This window comes from Dipodomys merriami, unplaced genomic scaffold (genome assembly GCF_024711535.1).
Source record: "Dipodomys merriami isolate MVZ:Mamm:240054 unplaced genomic scaffold, mDipMer1.0.p SCAF_49, whole genome shotgun sequence".
NCBI classification, from domain to species: domain Eukaryota; kingdom Metazoa; phylum Chordata; class Mammalia; order Rodentia; family Heteromyidae; genus Dipodomys; species Dipodomys merriami.
This window is the reverse complement of record NW_027206057.1, coordinates 6515209-6535623: the sequence shown is the minus strand read 5'-3', so window position 1 is coordinate 6535623 and position 20415 is coordinate 6515209. Positions and strand designations below refer to the sequence as shown.

Genomic DNA, 20415 nt, shown 5'->3' with positions numbered 1-20415 from the left:
AACAGTGTCTTGTACATCTCATTGTTACAATGGGTCAACCTGTATCCTTATTTCAGCATTTTGTTATTTTCTTTCCCCTCCCCAAATTAATTTTATCGATAATTTATTTCTCTTTTTGTTTTTCATTTGCTTGTTAGAAAGGCTTAAATATTATTATTGATTGATTGATAAGTTTCTTGTCCTCTTTAATACTTTTTCTGCCTTTATTTTTCCTTGAAACTTATTTGTTGACAAAACTACATTGATTTGTGTTATAGAATTGTTTTTAATGTTTTTGTTTTTGTTTTTTTGGTCAGTTATGGGGCTTGAACTTTAGGCCTGGGCGCTGTCCTTCAGCTCTTCAGCTCAAGGCTAGTGCTCTACCGCTTGAGCCACAGCACCACTTCCAGTTTTCTGTTGGTTAATTGAAGATAAAAGTCTCACAGACTTTCCTTGCCTGGGCTGACTTTGAACTTCGATCCTCAGATCTTAGCCTCCTGAGTAGCTAGGATTACAGACATGAGTCACCGGCGCCCGGCTTGTGTGATAGAATTTTATATTATCATTGTTTACTTATTTAGTAGTTGTACAGTTTCAGTTCCATAAGTCAGAGTATTAATACAATGCATCTTGATCAGTGTCACTCCTTCCATTGTCCTCCATTATTCCCCTTCCCATATGATTCAGTTTTTACTTAATGTAGCTCAATTATAATGACTGCATTTGCTCACCCTTTCTTCCTCCATTTGTACCACTCCCCTATTCCGTTTCATTGCCTTCCTATACACCTTGATTTTGCTGATTGCATTCCTGTGACCATTCAACCTATCCTATTATTTAACAGGTGGATCTAGATACTTAATAAGAACCAGGGTTTTCTTTTGATTTTGTTTTTGCTTGACAGTCTCTTTTTGTGATGCTAGTACTATTAATGGGGAGTATCTGAACTACTAATTTATTTAGGAGGATGCAAAACTGATACCAGCTTATTATTCCTTCAGTTATTAACTGGGAAACTACAGAGGAAAAATTTCCTGTCATCTACCAAATTTGGCAAAAGTTGGAGAAATCATAAAGGAAATGAATGATTGCTTGGAGTTTTCAGTTTTACCTTATATTTATTGGTTATCAAAATAGTGGGTTGGTTCATTAACATCCACTGTAAATGACTCTTAGGGGATTCCTCCCATTGTTACTATGAACTCATGTACTTAAATATATTTGCATTTCATCCCATTGGTACTAAAATTGTTTGACCATCAACAGCCTCTTCAAGTTTGGCTCTGATTCTTCGTTTTTCTTAATAATTTTCTTACTGTCCAAAATGACAGTATGTCAGCTCATTTTGTACATTTAATGCTTTAGAGGATAGATTAACTATTTCTTTAAGACCTTTCTCTCTCTCTCTCTCTCTCTCTCTCTCTCTCTCTCTCTCTCTCTCTCTCTCTCTCTCTCTCTCTCTCTCTCTCTCTCTCTCTCTCTCTATTTCTAGTTTAATGGTACTGAGGATTGAACTAAGGGTCTTGTGGTTGCAAGGCAGGCACTCATCACTTAAGCCACATTCACAGTCCTTTTTGCTTTAGTTATTTTGAAGATAGGGTTTTGCATTAGCCCAGACTGGACTAGACCTTGATCCTCTTATTTATGTTTCTCACATAACGAAGGTGACAGGTGCAACCACTACATCCAACTATTGACTGAGATGTTATCTCACAAACTGTTCCTGCTGACCTCAAACTGAAGTCTTTCCGGTCACCACTTCCATAGTAGGTAGCTAGGATTATAGGTATGAGCCATCATGCTTATTAGGTGCTGGAACTATTTCTTTTGTTTGGGAAGTGGTATAGCAGAACCAAATCTGGCACGAGAGCTGTTTATGGTTACTGGGTTGGCATTTCTAGGGCTTTTCAGTAGACAGAATATTTTATTGAAACTGAAAGGTCAAATATCATAAAACAATTTTGTATTACTATTAATAGTTCCAAAATAATTTCAGGACTGCAGAATTTAGATATCATCTCTTTATCTTATGTATCCTTTTCCCTCCATTCTTAAAACATGGGTTTTTAATAACACTAAGAATAGAATAAGTAATCATTTTATTTATATAATTTTTTTCTTTGGGTTGAACTCAAAGCCTTGCAGGTGCAAGGCAGGCACCACTTCAGAACATGTCTCTAGATCTTTCTCTTTACATTTTGAGTGATGAAATTATGTACTCCTTACATGGTTCTAAGTATTGAATACAGTATTGAGTGTTCTCTTTCTCTTTTAGGAATCTGATAAGATATACTTTACATTTCCTCTTGAAAATCATAGAAAAATCTACACTCATGTCTACTGTCAGAGCACCATGCTGGTAAGATAATTGCTATATTTTATGTAAATTTGAAAGATTGTTATTCAAATTTTGAATTTTCAATTAGTATCTAATTGACCTAGCTATTAACTGTTACTATTAAATTAAACTAATAGAATATGTTTATACCCATGTATTGGTAGGAAAGTATTAATCCCAGAAATTTTTCTGTAACTGAGAGTTTCTAATTTTGATTTTCACATTTGTTTTAGTTTCACTATATTCAGGATAAAGGGATTGAATTTAAAAATCTCCTTAATTCTGGAGCTCCTAGTATTTTAAAGAATAAGCATACTTAAGTGAAGTTCTTTTATAGGAATTTGTAAAATGAATTCTGATTTTCACTAGATTGCATACTAGAATTTGAGGTATTTTTGATACCCAGTATTCTTTTTTCCTCCCTATACTTGTCCTAGAGCTTGCATTGAGGGCCTGTAATGCTATCCCTGAGCTTTGCACTCCAGTACATGAGCCATAGCTCTACTTTTGGCTTTTTGATAGTTAATTCGCAATAAGAATCTCACAAACTTTCCTGCCCAGCCTGTCTTTGAACTGAGTTCCTCAGATCTCAGCTTCTTAAGTAGCTAGGATTAGGCATGAGCCACTGGAGCTTGGCTGATACCAAATATTCTTGAAGACAAGGAGAGTCACTGTATAATACAATTTGGACATACAATATCAAAGTAATGATTTATGTTTCTTTTTAACAACCACTGTGATAGATATTGTTTGAAAAACTATTGGATGCACATATACTAAAGTGGGAATGATTCAGAGGAAATTGGCATTGCTCTTGTGAAGAATGACATATAGATTTGTGAAATGTTCCATCTTTTTTAACGTGTTAGATGCTATAGCACACTTTGTGTTTGTACTAGAAATGACTAATTAATAGTTTCATAATTTGCTGTCATTGCTTACCTTAAGGATTTTTTCGTCTGCAGTGTTGGTTATTTTTCCTCTGTTATGCATTTTATTGTTTGGTCTATGTTTCAGAATTCTTCACTTTATTTGCATCTTTCATAACTTAATTCCTTCTCTATTTTATTAGTTTTTTTGTGATTTTTTTGTACTATTTATTTATTTATTTATTTATTGGGGGTCTGGTCGTGGGGCCTGAACTCTGGGCCTGGGCACTGTTCCCCAGCTCTTCAGCTCAAGGCTAGCGCTCTACCACTTGAGCCACAGCGCTACTTCTGGCTTTTTTCCTTTTGCTTATGTGGTGCTAGGGAATCGAACCCAGGGCCTCAGGCATGCAAGGCAAACGCTCTACCACTGAGCCACCTTCCCAGCCCTGTACTATTTATTTTTTGAGATCAGGTTTTGCTATGTTGGCCCATGAACTTGAGATCCTCTTCCCTCAGCCTCCTGAGTAACTGGAATTATAGATATATACCACCAGGCCCAGTTTGTTTATATCTTTTAGAAGCCAGATCTAGGATAGCACTTGACTGGTAGATATTGCCATCTGATACATATAGGATAGTAGTCAGTCATTTTAGTTATAGTGCCAAAGAATATTATCTTTTAATGAAATTACAAGGAGAATCTGACCCTGAAAGTGGTGGTTTTAAATATCCACATTTACTTAATATTAACAATCAAGTTATGGGTTATATTGAAAAAAATATTTGCCAAAGTATTAATTATCCATTTGGCTGATGCAAGATTCCCTTTTGTGTATTGATGTCTGTGAGTATTAGTGAACCATTAAGTAATGTGGTGAATTGAAAAAAAAAAATGTTTTCTGGATGAGAATGTGGCTTAATGGTAGAGTGCAAACAGAAAAAGCTGGAAGTGGCACTGTGGCTCAAGTGGTAGAGTTCTAGCCCTGAGCAATTTGCTCAGAGACTGTGCCCAGGCCCTGAGTTCAAGCCCCAGGACTGGTTAAAAAAAAGTTTTCAAATTTATTGTAAAAGTAGAGTGAAGGTACAGAGATAAATACCCAATTTTAATCATTATCAACAGTCTACTATTCATTTATTCTTCACACATTTTTGGTCTAAAGCATTTTTAAAGTAAACTCAAGGTACTTTATTATTTCACTCATAAATAATTCAATGTTTTTTAATCAGATACAGATTTTATATATGATGTTAACATTATTTCATCTAACAGATTAAGTGTAATTACTTTATGTCATTGATAACCAGTTCATTAGATTTAATTAACCAAAGCTAATTTTCCTTAGCTCCTCTAAATTTTATATTAAATTATTTGAGTCAAGATCCAAACAAAATGTATGCATTATCTTTATTTTCTATGGATTTTTAGGTCTCTTATAGTAATAGTTTTCTGTAAACTACTCAAGAAAATGGATTATATATTCCATAGAATTATACTCTGAATTTAGTTAAGTGTGAGTATTAATTCTTTTGAAGGGTCAGGGGAGTACTTGTGCTTGCTAACAGGCTCTCCACCACTTGAGCCAGACCTCTAGCTCCCTTTTGCATTGGTTATTTTTGAGGTATGGTCCTGCTTTACTTATGCTCCCCCACATAGCTGGAGCTGACAGATGTATGCCGCTGCACCCAGGCACTGTGCTTACCCCAATAACTGGGTAACAGGGATGTGCCACCATACCAAGGCACTGGTTGAGATGGAATTTCGGGTATTTTTTATGTCCAAGCTGGTTTCAAACTTCAGTCATCTGCCTCTGCCTCCCAAGTATCTAGGATTATAAGCTTGAGTTTCTGTTGGTGGTGGTGGTCATGGTGTGTGAACTCTGAGCCTTGACGCTGTCCCTCAGCTCTTCACCTCAGTGCTAGCGCCCTACCACTTGAGCCAAGCACCACTTCCAGTTTTCTTGTGGTTTATTGGAGATAAGAATCTCACGGACTTTCCTGCCCATGCTGGCTTTGAACTGCGATCCTCAGGTCTCAGCCTCCTGAGTATCTAGGATTACAGGCATGAGCCACCGGTGCCCAGCTTGTGTCTTTTAATATGTATCTTTACCACCTATGTTTTTTGTAAGCTGGTAGTTAAGTCTAGATTCTCAATTAGATTTGAATGAACTTTTTTGTTAGTGGGATGTGTGTGTGTGTGTGTTGGGGGCTGTGGGTCTGTGGGTCTGTGTGTATGTCAGTCCTGGGACTTGAACTCAGGACCTGGACACTGCCCTGAGCTTTTTTGCTCAAGGCTAACATTCTACATTGAGTCATAGCTCCACTTCCAGTCTTTTTTTTTGGCTGGGGGAGGGGAGAGGGGGGTCCGGTCCTGTGGTCTGAACTCTGGCCTGGGCGCTGTCCCTCAGCTCTTCAGCTCAAGGCTAGCACTCTACCACTTGAGCCACAGTGCCACTTCCGGCTTTTTTCTTTTTGCTTATGTGGTGCTGAGGAATCGAACCCAGGGCCTCAGGCATGCAAGGCAAGCGCTCTACCACTGAGCCACCTTCCCAGCCCCACTTCCAGTCTTTGGTGATTGATTGGAGATCAGAGTCTTATGGACTTTCCTCCCCAGGCTGTTTTAGAACAGTTGTCAGATCTCAGCTTCCTGAGTAGCTAGGATTATAGGCATGTGCCACTCACTAGCATCTGGCATGTAGGTGGGATATTTATAAGTAGAACTGTGTACCTCCTGTGTCTTGTCAAAAGGTACATAAAATCACATTAATGACATAAAGAATTATCAGAAGGTTTAGGCAGTAGCTGCTTGATTCATTCATTATAAAGTTCCATCTCTCATTTAATTATTTTAAAGTTTTTTTTGTAAGGAATTAGATCATTTGAATTCTCCCATGTATATACCACACTTTGATTAATACATTTGTGTTTGCTTTCATACAAACCGGTAATATGTTGTTATCTTGTTTACTTATAAATTAGATCTAGCTTCTACATATGAAAGAAAACATGTGCTGGATGCTGGTGGCTCACGCCTGTAATCCTAGCTACTCAGGAGACTGAGATCTGAGGATTGCGGCTCAAAGCCAGCCCGGGCAGAAAAGTCCGTGAGACTCTGATCTCCAAAACCACTAGAAAATCGGAAGTGGCACTGTGGCTCAAGAGGTAGAGCGCTCGCCTTAGGCTGAAGAGTGCAGGGATATGAAGAGCTCAGGGACAGTGCCCAGGCCCAGAGTTCAAGCCCCACGACCGACAAAGAAAGAAAGAAAGAAGGAAGGAAGGAAGAAAGAAAGAAAGAAAGAAAGAAAGAAAGAAAGAAAGAAAGAAAGAAAGAAAGAAAGAAAGAAAGAAAGAAAGAAAGAAAGAAAGAAAGTGTCCATTGTTTCTCTGGCCCTCTCTTCACTTAACATAATTTTTTCCAGGTCCATCAATGTCTTTGCAAATGATGTGATATCATTCTTCCTAATGAATGAGTAAAATTCCATTTTGTAGACAGGTGCTAGTGGCTTATACCTGAAATCCTATCTATTCAGGAGGCTGAACTCTGAGGAGCAACAGTTTGAAGCCAGCCCAGACATCTCATCTCCAATTAACCATCAAAAAGCTAGAAGTGGAGCTTTGGTTCAGTTGGTAGAGTGCTAGCCTTGAGTTAAAAAGCTTAGGGTCAGGGCTGGGAAGGTGGCGCAGTGGTAGAGCGCTTGCCTTGCATGCATGAGGCCCTGGGTTTGATTCCTCAGCACCACATAAGCAAAAAGAAGAAAGCTGGAAGTGGCGCTGTGGCTCAGGTGGTAGAGCACTAACCTTGAGCTGAAGAGCTGAGGGACAGCGCCCACGCCCAGAGTTCAGGCCCCACGACCGGATCCAAAAAAGAAAAAAAAGCTCAAGGACAGTGTCCAGGCCTGAGTTCAAGTCTCAGGACTAGAGCCCGTGTGCGTGTGCATGTGAGCACACACACACATTCCATTAATATATATATATATATATATATATATATATATATATATATATATATATATATATATATATATATATATATATTTACCACATTTTCTTGATGCACTCATCCATTGAGGGGCATCAGGGCTGTTTCCAGACCTTGACAGTGGCCATGGTGAGCATGGCTGTGCAAGTGTCTTTACTGTGTCCTGGTTATAATCTTTAAGATAAATGTCTAATGGTGGTATTGCTCGAACATAGGGTAGTCCTATGTTTAGTTTTTTTCGAGAAATCTCTAACTTGCTTTCCAGAATGGTTGTACGAGTTTACATTTTCACCAAAAATGTATTAGGGGTTCCTTTCCCTCATATTCATCTGTTGTTTTTTGTTTGTTTTTTGTATTCTTGATGATGGCCATTCTCACTAGGGTAAGATGGAAACTCAGTGCTCTTTTGATTTGCATTTTCTTTATGACCCAGAGATATTGAGCATTTCTTCATGTGCTGGCCATTTTTACTTCTGAGAAGCCTATTTAGCTTATTTGCCCATATATTAATTGGGATGTTGATTCTTCAAGAGTTTTGTTTCTTGAGCTCTTTGTATATTTGGGATATTGGGACATTGTCTGGAGTATGGCTGGTGAAGAGCTTAGTTTCTTGCAGTCCCTTGTCAATTCTATCTTTGATTTGCTGAACCCTTGGAATTTTATTCAGAAAATTTCTTCTTGTGCTGAGTTTTAATGTTTCTCCTACTCCTTCCTGTAATAGTTTCAGAGTTTCAGGTCTCACATTGAGGTATTTGATTCATTTTGAATTGATATTATTACATGGTGGCAGTTTCAGTTTTCTGTATGTGGCTGTCCAGTTTTAACAACACCATATGTTGAAGAGACTGTCTTTTCTACATCCTGCGTTTTTGGCTTCCTCATCAAATATTAGGTGGCTGTAGGTCTGTGGGTTTATTGCTGGGTCTTCTGTTTCATTGGTCCTTGGACTGTAAACAGAATCTTAGAACTCTAACATTATTTGATTGGTATCATTTTCTTTCTTGTATACATTGGAATCAGTAATTATGAGACATCTCATTTTATTTTTTTCAGACAGGGCCTTCCTATGTTTTGTGCTGGCCTCAAATTTGTAATACTTCTACTTAAAGCCTCCCATAGTGTTAGAATTATAGATAAGAGCCACCACAACTGGCTTCTCATTAACCATGTCTCTCATTAAATTCTAAGACTTCCAGTGTAGCACTTGTATTAGTTGAGTGTTTTTTAAATTAGGGATTTTTCTTTTGACACAGAGGTTATATCAATTGATATATTGGTATACATCAATTTGTATACATCAATTGATATATATGTTAGAGTTCTCTATGCCCTGAAGTCAGTTGTGTGGAATATTTCTAACTTTTATGAGATCTACTTTCGGAGATTAACTCCATTAGTAGTAGCTGAAGAAAAAAACATTATAGCCAAGCACCAGTGGCTTACATTGGGATCCTAGCTAGCTGCTCTAGAGGCTGTGATCTGAGGATTGTGGTTAGAAGCCAGCCAGTCAGGAAAGCCTGTGAGACTCTTTATCTCCAATTAATTACCAAAAAGGCAGGAATTGGAGCTGTGGCTCCAATTTTAAGCAACAAAATTCAAAGATAGCACCCAGGCCCTGAGTTCAAGCTTCAGTACACAAACACCTCTCTCTGTTTTTCTTTCTCTGTCTCTCTGTCTCTCTCTTACACACACACACACACACACACACACACACACACACACACACACACACACACACAAGATTTAGACGAAGAAGAAGAAGATGAAGAAGAAGAAGAGGAGGAGGAAGAGGAAGAGGAGGAGGAGAAAGAGGGAGAAGAGGTTGAGGATTTAGGATTTAGTTCAGTGGCAGAGCACTTGTCTGACAAGTACAAAGCCCTGACTTTGGTCCTCAGCCTTAGGGGAAAACAAAAAACTACATGGGGGGCGGGGGAAACATTACAAAAGCGGGGAAACATTACAAAAGCCGATTGAATCTTTAGATTGTTAAACTGGCGGGGGAAGGAGGCTACGTAGATCTGTATTTTTGTTTCTTCTAAAGAAAGGATCCCACAATCTGAGGCTAGCCTCAGATACTCAGTTCTGTCAGAGCCTCCCAGAGTAATCAGGGATTACAGACATGAGCTACCATGCCTAGCTATAGATCTGTTCTGTTGTTTCTCTTTATAATGTTATATTATTATTTTGGCAAGCACAGGACATCAATACAAGAATCATACAAGTCTTTTGCCGGTAGTGAAAAGCAAAGAAATAACACTTCTGTTTGTTTCCTATCAGCTGTCTTCTTGGAAAATATCTTTAATTTTTATTCTTGAGAAATGTCGTACATTTTTATTTAAGCCTCGTAAGGCTACAGACTGTTCTTACTGACTCACTATTTTCCCTGAGGGGTTACCACAGTTGTTCAGCCCTAACATAGGCTTTATAAACATTAGATAAATGAAAAAGTTTGATTTCTCCGTTGTGTGTGTGTGTCATTTTAAGGACAGTTGCGTGTCTGTCTCCAGGACTTCTTATCCTGGCAGGATGTCCATAGTTAGACTAGCACTCAGATATTGGGACATTGTTCTTGCTTCTGTAAATTTTGAAGTAAAAGTTTTAGATGACATTGATTTTAAATTAACCCATGCTAAAGATAGAGTGTTGTGAAAATATAATGGCCTGTTACAGTATATGCTATAATCCTTTCTACTTGGGAGACAATGATAGGATGGAAGGTTGAGGCTAGCTTAGACAAACATTCTCAAGACCCTCTCTCAAAAAGCTAGCTGGGTGTGGTAGTCCCCACCTGTAATGCCTGCTACTTGGTACAGGCAAGGTAACCCGATTATAGAGGAGGCTAAGGGCAAAAGATCCTATCTGAAAAGTTAATCAAAACAGAAAAGGGCTGTGGGCAAGGCTTACCAGGCAGCACCCAAGGAGCCATCACAGTCATCTCTATCGCATTCCAAGCCTGCTCCAGTCTTGAGCCTTTTGAGTTGTGCTTCAGTGTAAATGCATCTGTGCTGGTAGTGTCAGTACGAGGGGGAAGGTAAAAGAACTGCACTTAAGCCCTTTTTTTTAAAAAATAAGCTTGTTCACTTTACATTGTTTTTCATTGCTTAACTCTGCATTTCTCACTGTAAAAACAATGCGTCCAGGTGCTCATACTTCTGCTTGTTATTACAATGTGGGTAACTATGAACTAACTAAGAAATGTATCCAAAAATTTGGATTGAACAGTGGAAACAGTTTATTAGGTACTATGCTGTCGCTGTCACGGCTGCATTGGGTTAATAGTTACCCACACACCCATGCTGTGCCTGTCTGTGACCCAGTCACAAACTGCCTTATGTTTCCCTTGCGCCTTCTCATCCTATCCTAGATATCAGGAATGGGTTGTGGACACTTATTTTACATGGATGCTTACTTCAATATTTTTATTAATCAACAGGATACAAATAGTTGGATTTTTGGCTGCATAAACAGCACTTCCATGTGGTAAGTCTTTTGAACCAGTGGTTTCTATTGTTCTTCAAGTCTTTTGAGCCAGTGGTTTCCATTATTTAGTCTTCTTAAACAGTATTTAGAAGTGGCACTTTAGAGGGCACTTTAGAATAACTTCCTATATTCTTCCATGCGTATTATTGCCCTATTACAGTATTGATTTTTAAGTGAAAACTAAAGAAATGATATACTGTTGACTTTTGTAAATATTGAAATGGAAAACACTGAATACACCAGTGATTTTTGTAAACATAGAACTAGTTGATTGTCAGAGGATTTGTTTTTGTTTGCCAAAGGCACTATGTGAACTGAGTATATTAGAGTTCTTAAACTCTGTTTACTATAAATTCCAAGTCTGTAAATTATTTTTCCTCTGAAGCTTACTTTATAATACTTCAACATAATTGTCCCCTAATATGTTATCATACTTATTTCATAGCCGACAAGGGGTTGACTTATCATGGAAAGCTGAACTGTTGCCAACAATTAAGGTAACTTAAACTTTTGAATTTTCATATTTAGATGGGGAATTAATTGAGCCCATAGGTATTTTAGATGTGATATTATATTAATTTATCAAATTTGATTTGCTAGCCTACATTTTAGATAGCTTTTCTTTAGAAATACATGTGACAAGGAATGACTTGCAGTTAGTACATACATATTTTTACTTGCAGAGATTTTAAAAAAACCATAAATTAATAACTTTCTAAATCTCTGTTGTGGCACTATACTAGAAGAGTTGAGTAGACTTTTTAAAAATAAATTTGACAGTATGTTGACATGACCACAATCACTTCAAATTATAACATATAGTACTCAGAATTCATTTTTGAATTGCAGGGAAATGGGAGTCTCAGAAAGACATCAGTACACTGTAATAGCATCTTAACAAATAACCAGATTAACAAAGAAAGGCAACAAATGTGGGAATAATATAACATAAATGTATAACATTAAATGTATGTTAAATGTCATTTAACTTACATAAAGAAATATTTTAAGGAATATTTTTTTAATTTAATTTAATTTTATTTGAGAACATACTGTACAGAGGGGCTACAATTTTAAGGAATATTTTTGACAGTACATATTTAACAATAGTTCCTAAGCATTTGGGCATTTTGTAATATAGCTGACATAAAATTGAGGTTTTGAGGGTTTTTTTTTTTTTTTGGTGTCAGAGAATGGAACTAGCAAACTAGGCTTGAGCAGGATAAAATGTTTGTTTTTTTTTGTGAATGGTGAACTGAACACTAGATATTTATTAGTAATATTTATTTTTAAAACGACTTAATCTCTACACTAATAAAAGCTGCTTTTTAATCTCCTTTTTTTTAGTTTCTGATGTTAAGACTTCAAGATTATCCATCTCTGTCTCACCTTGTTGTTTATGTGCCTTCTATTCATGGAAGTAAGGTAACCGTGGGTTAAGGTTTTTATTACAGTGTTTAAGATGGTTTTTGATTAGTTTTTCTGTATAGGGCTTAATCTCAAACAAGGTCATAGGTGATCCACCTATGACTGTTAAATCATTGGGATGATTTACTCCAACTTGAACTAAGCACAATAAACCCAAGTCTCTCACTTCTAAGTGAGAACTGGTTCCAATTTTCTAGCAATCTTTTAGAATCTGTTACTTATGTACTTTTTTGTATAATTTTGCAGAGAAATATAGTAGTAGATAAAACATTTGATAGTGTTATATGTCATCCTGTTGAAAAAGGGGCGAATGGAAAAAACGGAAAACATAAATATGTATTTAAAAAGCCAGACTATCGCAAGTGCATGAACAGTACAAGAGGGAATTATATCTTTAGTTGAAGGAATCAAGGTTGGCTTTATAGTGAGGTGATATTTTACATGGCCTTTAAGAATAGTTAAAATTTTTATAGTAAGTTGAACATTCCAGAACAGTACTATCAAAATCTCTAGCATGTATGGCTATTTAAAGATAACTTAGTTAAAACAAAACAGAATTCAAAATTCACTTCCTTAGTTGTTCAAGGTCCATTCCAGAAAGTCAGTAGTAATAGCATTGCAAGAGGTTGAAAGGGACTAGCATTTCAAGGCAAAGGAACAGTGAAAGCAAAACTAGAACTGTGTGAAAGAATGTTATATATTTGGAAAACAGTAAATAATTTTGAAAAGATAGTCACCATATAGAGAACAATGCTGGAGAAAAGCCTTGATTAGAAAATTCAGGACTTATAGAATTCAGGAAGCAGAAGGAAGCTCGAAAATTTTTCACCAAAGCAATAATGGATCTACATCGTTTGTTTTGAAAAAAAAAACTATTAGTGGTATAGAGTGGATAGAAATAGAAAGGCTAATTATGGATAATTAATATGCACTAACAAAAAGAGATAAGAGGCAAAAAGAAAGAAAAAGACTAGGTACTTCATCAGGGGTTATGAGGGCTTGTCCTGGGAAATGGGTGTAGAAAAAGAAAAGATTTTACGAGTATTTTTGGGGGGGAGGACACAAGGTAGAATTTAAAAAGCCCTCTGTGCTATACCCTTTCTCCATTTAACCCAGGTAACATTCTTCAAGATCAGACCTAATAATCCTTCTGTTCCTTTTCCATACTCCTCCAATAATCTTTTACTCAATACCATGTCACTTGGTTTATAACTTTTTGAGAAATTTGTTGCATCTATTATACTTTATTGGCTCATGTTTTTATTACCATCACCATACTGTGAACTCTTTGAGAGTAATGACCACCAGATAAGTTCTATTTTACTTTGTATCCTCCATCTTTAGTGACTGTTACATAAAAGCTTGAGGAAGTTACTTGAATGAGAAAATTGATAAGGTTTGTGGGCCAAAATAATTAGAAAAAAATTAAAAGAAATTAGAGAAAGGAAAGGGGGGATGTAATTTGCAGTCATCTCAAAGACTGAATCTCATAAGTACCTTATAATGGATTCATTGTTTTGTTTTGCTTAGCTCAAGTGAGAGGTAATTCAGCATCTTCAATGCTAAAAGCTCTCTTTAAGGGTTTTTCTGTCAGGTAAGTTGGTTTTGAATGAATCTAACATCTTTCCCAAATTTGAAAAGGACTTCTCTGGTTATTCCAAGAAGTTAATGAGTTTTTCTACCAATAGACTTAGCAGCCTAATAAATATGTAATAGCAATATATCTTACTGTTCTTTGGAAAACAACATTGCTGTCTTTACATTTACACAACACTATCTCAGAATGAACTTAGATCTTTCATAATTTTTGCATGATTATGTTATAGTCCATCACCAGAAAGTTGCATATATTCAATTTAGAAATACAAAATGTGGATTTATGGGGTAGGATGATGAAAGGGGTCACATCAATTAAGGTGCATTGCACTTATAAACTGATTGGTTGAATGGTAACTCCTTTGTATAACTACTTGGAGTATAAAACTATAATTTAAAAATATAGATTTACCTTCAGTGTTTTGATTGACAGAAAATAAAAATAAAACTCCCTAGGAAAGCCTGGCGCTGATGGCTCACACCTGTAATCCTAGCTACTCAGGAGGCTGAAATCTGAAAATCACAGTTCAAAGCCAGCCCAGGGAAGGCATGAGACTCTTATCTCCAATTAACCACCAAAAAACCAGAAGTTGAGCTGTGGCTCAAATGTCTGAGCAAAAGAGCTCAGAGACAATGCCCAGGCTTTGAGTTCAAGCCCTACAACTGACCAAAACAAAAAAAAAACTCACTAGGGATTTACTTAACCTTGTATGTTTTAGAACCAAACCAAGAAATTCTTTCTTTTTTGAATAAAAACTTACTCCATTATACAAAGCTAGTGGCACGGCCAAATTTTTAAGGCAATAATAAAAGTCTTGTTACTTCAAATACCTGCACAATGGAAATTGCTTTTAAAAACTTCCTGACTCATAACTTACCCAACATTACTTTGTAAAAAGCCGATGAATAATTCTGTTTAATAAATGATTTCTCTGGCCTTTTAATAGCTGTTTTCTTTAATGAAAAATATCTAATTCTATGCCTTTGAAAAAAAAAACTGGTCCTAAGGGTCTGGAATAATCCCTGAGCTTTTTTGCTCAAGGGTGGCAGTCTACCGCTTGAACCATAGGCTCCACTTTCAGTTTTTTGGCAGTTAATTGGAGAGGAGTCTTACAGACTTTCCCGCCTGGCTGGTTTCCAGCCACTCTTCTCAAATCTCAGCCTCCTAAGTAGCTAGTGCTACAGATATGAGCCTTCAGCATTCGGCGCTTTCTTTGACTTGTAAGAGAAGTGAATGAAAACAAAGGCCCTTAGCAAGCTTTTCCTGTTTTGTTTATTATACTTTTCCTTCTCTGTTCTTTAATTTTTTGAAAATCTACCCAAGAGACAAAAGAGTATCTAACACTGTATCAAGACATCCAAGGTTTAGTTGCCAGAAACTAAAGATAGCATCACCAACTTTCCCCTTTCTGGGGGCAGCAGAATTCTTTGTTTTCTGGGCATTTGCATTTGAACCTAGGAGTTCATGTTTGCTGGGTAGGCACTCTGTCACTTGAATCATTTTTTTTTTAAATATCAGCTTCTCTTGATCAAAACAGTTTGATTACATTGTGGATTTTTTTTTTATCTTTATAGAAACAATTCTTGCAGGTAGTTGTGAAAAAAGTTTCTTAAAGATTTTAAGAAATGTTATTTAAAAAGAAATATCACTACAGAAATTATAGTGGTGCAATGTCACTTATTTTTCTTCACATATAGTAAACCTTTTATTCTATTTTCTATAATAACATTGGCTTGAAATAATCTCACATAGTTAACATTAGCCATTTGTAGATGAGTAACAGTAAGTGGAGTAACAGTAAGTCTTTGCATTCCTTTTAAAATCTTTTTAGACTAGTTACTTAACAAATGTAGGATTAAAAAATGTAGCATTACATTATCTTGTTGACTATAAAAATATTTACAGATCGGTTATCTACAGACCTAATTTTGAGTTATCCTTGAATCTTCGTGCTTTAAATGTCCTTCTACAAACACATAAAACTATAAGAAAGTGTTGTTATGAAATTATTATAGGAATGACACTAATAATTTCAATTAATTTAAGTTAAGCTTATAAGCAAGTTTTCTCAGTGTAGCAAATCTGTGAGGATTTCTTGCTGCCTAACTAATGTAGAATTACAGTATGATCAATAATTAATACCAAAGCTAAGACTATATATATTTTTTTTCCACTTAGACATCAAGATCTTTTACTGTTTTATTCTATTTTTTAATAAATCAATATTTTGTATTTCAGTTTGTTGTAGACTGTGAATTCTTTAAAAAAGAGACAAGATCCATACAACTTCCTGTAACTCATCTTTTCTCCTTTGGTAAGTACTTGGTTTGGGACTTAAAAATAACTTTTATTTTTAACTGAGTGCTGATTTATTTTGCTGGTTACTTGCAATGAAGCAGTCTTTTTTCAAGTATAGTTCTTAAAATACCCTATGATGTGATTCAGTATTCTATTCTCATTTAACTCTGAGACAGCAATCATTCTCTGAAAAGTGAATTTTAAAAGGAGTTTTTTCACAATCATATTTTCAGTAATCAAGTGTATACGTGTATATTATATTGTGAAATTTATACTAATACTTGCCCTTACTATAAAATTTTCATTATAAGTTAAATTGTTATCTGATTCATGAATGTTTGAATTTAAGTCTTCCTATAAGCTTTATTTTGAAGAAATTTTAAACTTACAGAAAAGAGTAGAGTTCCTTTGTATCCTTCACCCATCTTTCTTGGATGCTGGTCTGCTCCATACACACAATACTTTCTTTTCCTTTGAGACAAGATGTTGCTGTGTAGCTTTGGCAGGTGTTGAACTCACCACTCTTCTGCCTCACCATCCCAAGTACTTGAATTATTTGAATTTTAGTATTTTTGAATGTTAGGGATACACCATTATCCTTGGCTTTTAACAGTAAGTTAGCATTGGTGTGGTACAATTAACCTCACAAATACCAGACTATTTGTTTTTATCAGATTTTCACTGATTCCTTCTCCTCATTTTATTTGTTATAACAGCTGTACTTCATATTATTACAGCAGTAATATGTAACCATTTCTCAGACTTTTCAGTCTTTCATCATTTTAAAACCTTGGAAGAGTGCTGGTCAGTAATTCTGTAGACCATCCCTCCACTTGGGTTTGTCTAATACTTTCTTACTATTAGACTGAGGTTGTACTTCCTTGCCAAGACTACCACAGAAATGATGTACATTTCATATATCAGCAAAAATGATGTTAATATATCTAATTACTAGTGATTTTAATCTTGACTTCTTGATTAATTAAGATGATGCTTGCTGGATTCTCTACTATAAAGTTAGTAACTTTGTAGAGATACTTTGAAAATATGTAAATATCCTGTTTTTGTTTAACATAACCCACTAATTTTATCATCCATTAGTTCATCTAATCTTCAGCAAATATTACTGTGACATTTTGCATTTATTGAAATTCTCCTGTGATATGAAGTTGTCTTTTCTCTTCCTCTTATTTTAATGTCACTATAGACTTATAGATATATTTTTATTCATTGGGTTATAATCTAATACTGTCATTATATATCGTTTGCTTAAGTTGTTACAGCTTTGGGTATTAGGAGCACTTTTTAGATTTGCTCCTATGCCCTTTTGATATGCTTCATGCTTTACATAGAGAGAGAGAGAGAGAGAGAGTGTGTGTGTGTGTGTGTGTGTGTGTGTGTGTGTGTGTGTGTGTGTCCATATCCATGAAGGGAATCTGTATTACTTGATAGGTAATAATGGTTTTTTTTTGGGGGGGGGTCCGGTCATGGGGCCTGAACTCTGGGCCTGGGTGCTGTCCAGCTCAAGGCTAGCGCTCTACCACTTGAGCCACAGCACCACTTCCGGCTTTTTTCTTTTTGGTTATGTGGTGCTGAGGAATTGAACCTAGGGCCTCATGCATGCAAGGCAAGCACTCTACCACTGAGCCACCTTCCCAGCCCTTGATAGGTAATAATGTAATAGTACAGAATTAACAAAAAGCTTGTAAATGAAACACATACAAACAAAACATATCGTTCTGAAATTATACATAAGTACTTAAATTTTTTAATTTCAAAATTATTGGCATTGTTTTGTTATTGAATCAAATGTTTAAAAAATCATTTGAGTCAGGCGCCGGTGGCTCAAGCCTGTAATCCTAGGTACTCAGGAGGCTGAGATCTGGGGATCTCGGTTCAAAGCCAGCCCAGGCAGGAAAGACTGTGAGACTCCTATCTCCAATAAACCACTAGAAAACCGGAAGTGGCGCTGTAGCTCAAGAGAGCTCACCTTGAGCTGAAGAGCGCAAGGACAGCGCTCAAGCCCAGAGTTCAAGCCCCACGATTGACAAAAAAAAAAAAAAAAAAAAAATCATTTGATAGTCTAAATAATATAGTACTTTTATTTCAATAGGATTATCTTCAAGGAAAGTGATATTAAATACAAGTGGCCTGTACTACAATATAGAGCTTCTGAACTTTGGGCAGGTAACTATCCTGACTGTAACAGGAAGGATTTGATTTTGTTTACTGTTTCACTAAGCAAGTAAAATTTTTTTGTTTTTGTTTTTTGTGGTCAAACCCCTATTAGATATACCAAGCTTTTAAAATCAATGTGGTAAGCAGGTGCTCCGGAGTCAAAGGTAAGTAGTATTGTCATTTGAAGAATCAGTCAGTGGGTTTCTAATTTTCGGTAATACTTTCCCTCTCATATTTTTCTTGTATATATTTTATATGAAGCATATAAAATATGTGATAATACAAAAAATGTTTGTATTTCCAAGGGAACTATAGAACATAGACACTTTCTTTTTGCTTTTACCTGTCATGGGGCTTGAACTCTGGGCCTGGGCTTTGTTCCTGAGTTCAAGGCTAGCATTCTGCCACTTGAGCCATAGCTCCACTTTTGGTTTTCTGGTGGTTAATTGGAGATAAGAGTCTCAAGGACATTCCTGCCTGGGCTGGCTTTGAACCACAGTCCTCAGATCTCATCCTCCTGAGTAGGATTACAGGCATTAGCTACCAGTGTCTAGCTATACACACCCTTAATAGAATGTATCTTAATCTGTTTGCATTTAAACCTCTACTTTTAAAAAGTACTATATATCTTTGTTTTCATATAGTATTAATTCAGATTCATCTGTTTAATATACCCAAAAACTTCTATAGGTCTTAATAAATTCTTCATCATTTCTTATGTGATATAATCATTGCTGTTTATGTTTCATAAAATTGGACAATTGTGTCATTAGTTAGGTATTATAGTAGCTTCTGTAAAAGTTATATAACATGATGAGTAATGCTTCATTTTTTGTATTTTAACAGAGGAAATTACTAGTATCTACAAACTTCATATTCCCTGGTCTTACGAAGATTCACTTACCATTGCACAGTAAGCTCATGAGAGAATTTAACTTTGGTGTTTTTGAAAAAAGTAGATAGCCTGCTTAATTTATTTAAATAACTTTTACTAAAATATTTTAACTTTACTAAAATATTTCCTTTATCATCATGTCTATAATTTAAGATAACATGGTATGAAATAATATAGAACTTAAGAACATGAACCCTTTTCTACTCTCTCCCCCATGTCTTAAGTCCTAAGAGGGAACATTGAAATAATTGTGATATGACTGAAAACATGGAGATCCATAATAAGATGTCTATTGCCTGCCTTCCTCTACTCTATTTCACTGTATTGTGTTGAGCATTGACTTAGTCTTGGATAGCTACTGGCATTTTGTATTGGAGAATTGATATTTACGTGATCTCTTCAGGGTTCCATCCACCACGGAAATTTCTGTGAAACTTCATATTGCTCAACCAGAAAATGACAGCCATGTGGCATTATTAAAAATGTACACATCATCAGACTGTCAGTATGAGGTAACTCATATTTTCATAACCTTTAAGTATGAGTCAGTTACAAAATAAAGTAGAAATTTCTTTATATTAACAGTAGATAATGGTGACATGGAAGCCAATAAATATAAGAAATAAACACTTAAAGTATTTTAAATAGATTTCAATTCAATGATATTACATTAAGCTTATGTGAAATATCTTATTTCTGTTCACCTGTGTTAAATTTTAAATAGTTGATTTTTTAATAGAACTAATTTTTTAAGGGTAAACTAGGATTGAGATTGTCAAAGTAGATAGACTCTGTTCCTTCAGTTAAGTTTCAGTTGGATTTACAGTATGAATTAATTCATAGCTCATGGATATCATTAATGCTCTGATATCTTATAATCTATTGCTAATTATAAAGGGCTTTGTAGGCCTATATATTTTTTAAATTGCACCTTCATATTTCAATATTAAAGTAATGGTGAGAATTAGACTACCAATTTGGCCCCAAGTACTTCTTGCTTTTAAAATGTCCATGTTTTACCACAGTGTATATTTTCAAGAAATCTCTCTGGAAAAAAGTCATGTTATCTCCTTTCCCCATACTTTCTAATATCCCCCAAGGAACCCCAAATGGTAGAGATAATTAATTAAAGATCAACTTTTGTTGTTGTTGTTTTTTTTGTCAGTTTTGGCTGTGAGTGAGGTCCCTGAGCTCTTCAGCTTAAGGTGAGCACTCTGCCACTTGAGCCACAGTGCCACTTCATATTTGTTGGTGGTTACGTGAGAGTCTCATGGCCTGCCCATGCTGGCTTTGCACTGTGATCCTCAGATCTCAGACTCCTGAGTAGCTAGGTTTATAGGCATGAGCCACTGGTACCCAGCTAGATCAACTTATTTT

At 35.8% G+C, this 20415-nt stretch overlaps 1 protein-coding gene and 1 non-coding gene across 2 annotated transcripts in view; both read left to right on the top strand.

The window, feature by feature from the left end:
• Positions 1-20415, top strand: part of Pgap1 (post-GPI attachment to proteins inositol deacylase 1) — an 87962-nt gene that overhangs the window by 37490 nt on the left and 30057 nt on the right. The window contains exons 10-18 of the mRNA XM_069995711.1: positions 2255-2338; positions 10596-10642; positions 11088-11139; positions 11990-12067; positions 15906-15981; positions 18079-18152; positions 18256-18307; positions 18990-19056; positions 19442-19550. Of these exons, the coding sequence (XP_069851812.1) occupies positions 2255-2338; positions 10596-10642; positions 11088-11139; positions 11990-12067; positions 15906-15981; positions 18079-18152; positions 18256-18307; positions 18990-19056; positions 19442-19550 (639 nt within the window). The remainder of the gene's footprint in view (positions 1-2254; positions 2339-10595; positions 10643-11087; positions 11140-11989; positions 12068-15905; positions 15982-18078; positions 18153-18255; positions 18308-18989; positions 19057-19441; positions 19551-20415) is intronic.
• LOC138809308 (U6 spliceosomal RNA) lies at positions 3068-3175 on the top strand. Its single transcript, XR_011366784.1, has one exon. It is a non-coding gene; the product is annotated as a U6 spliceosomal RNA (small nuclear RNA).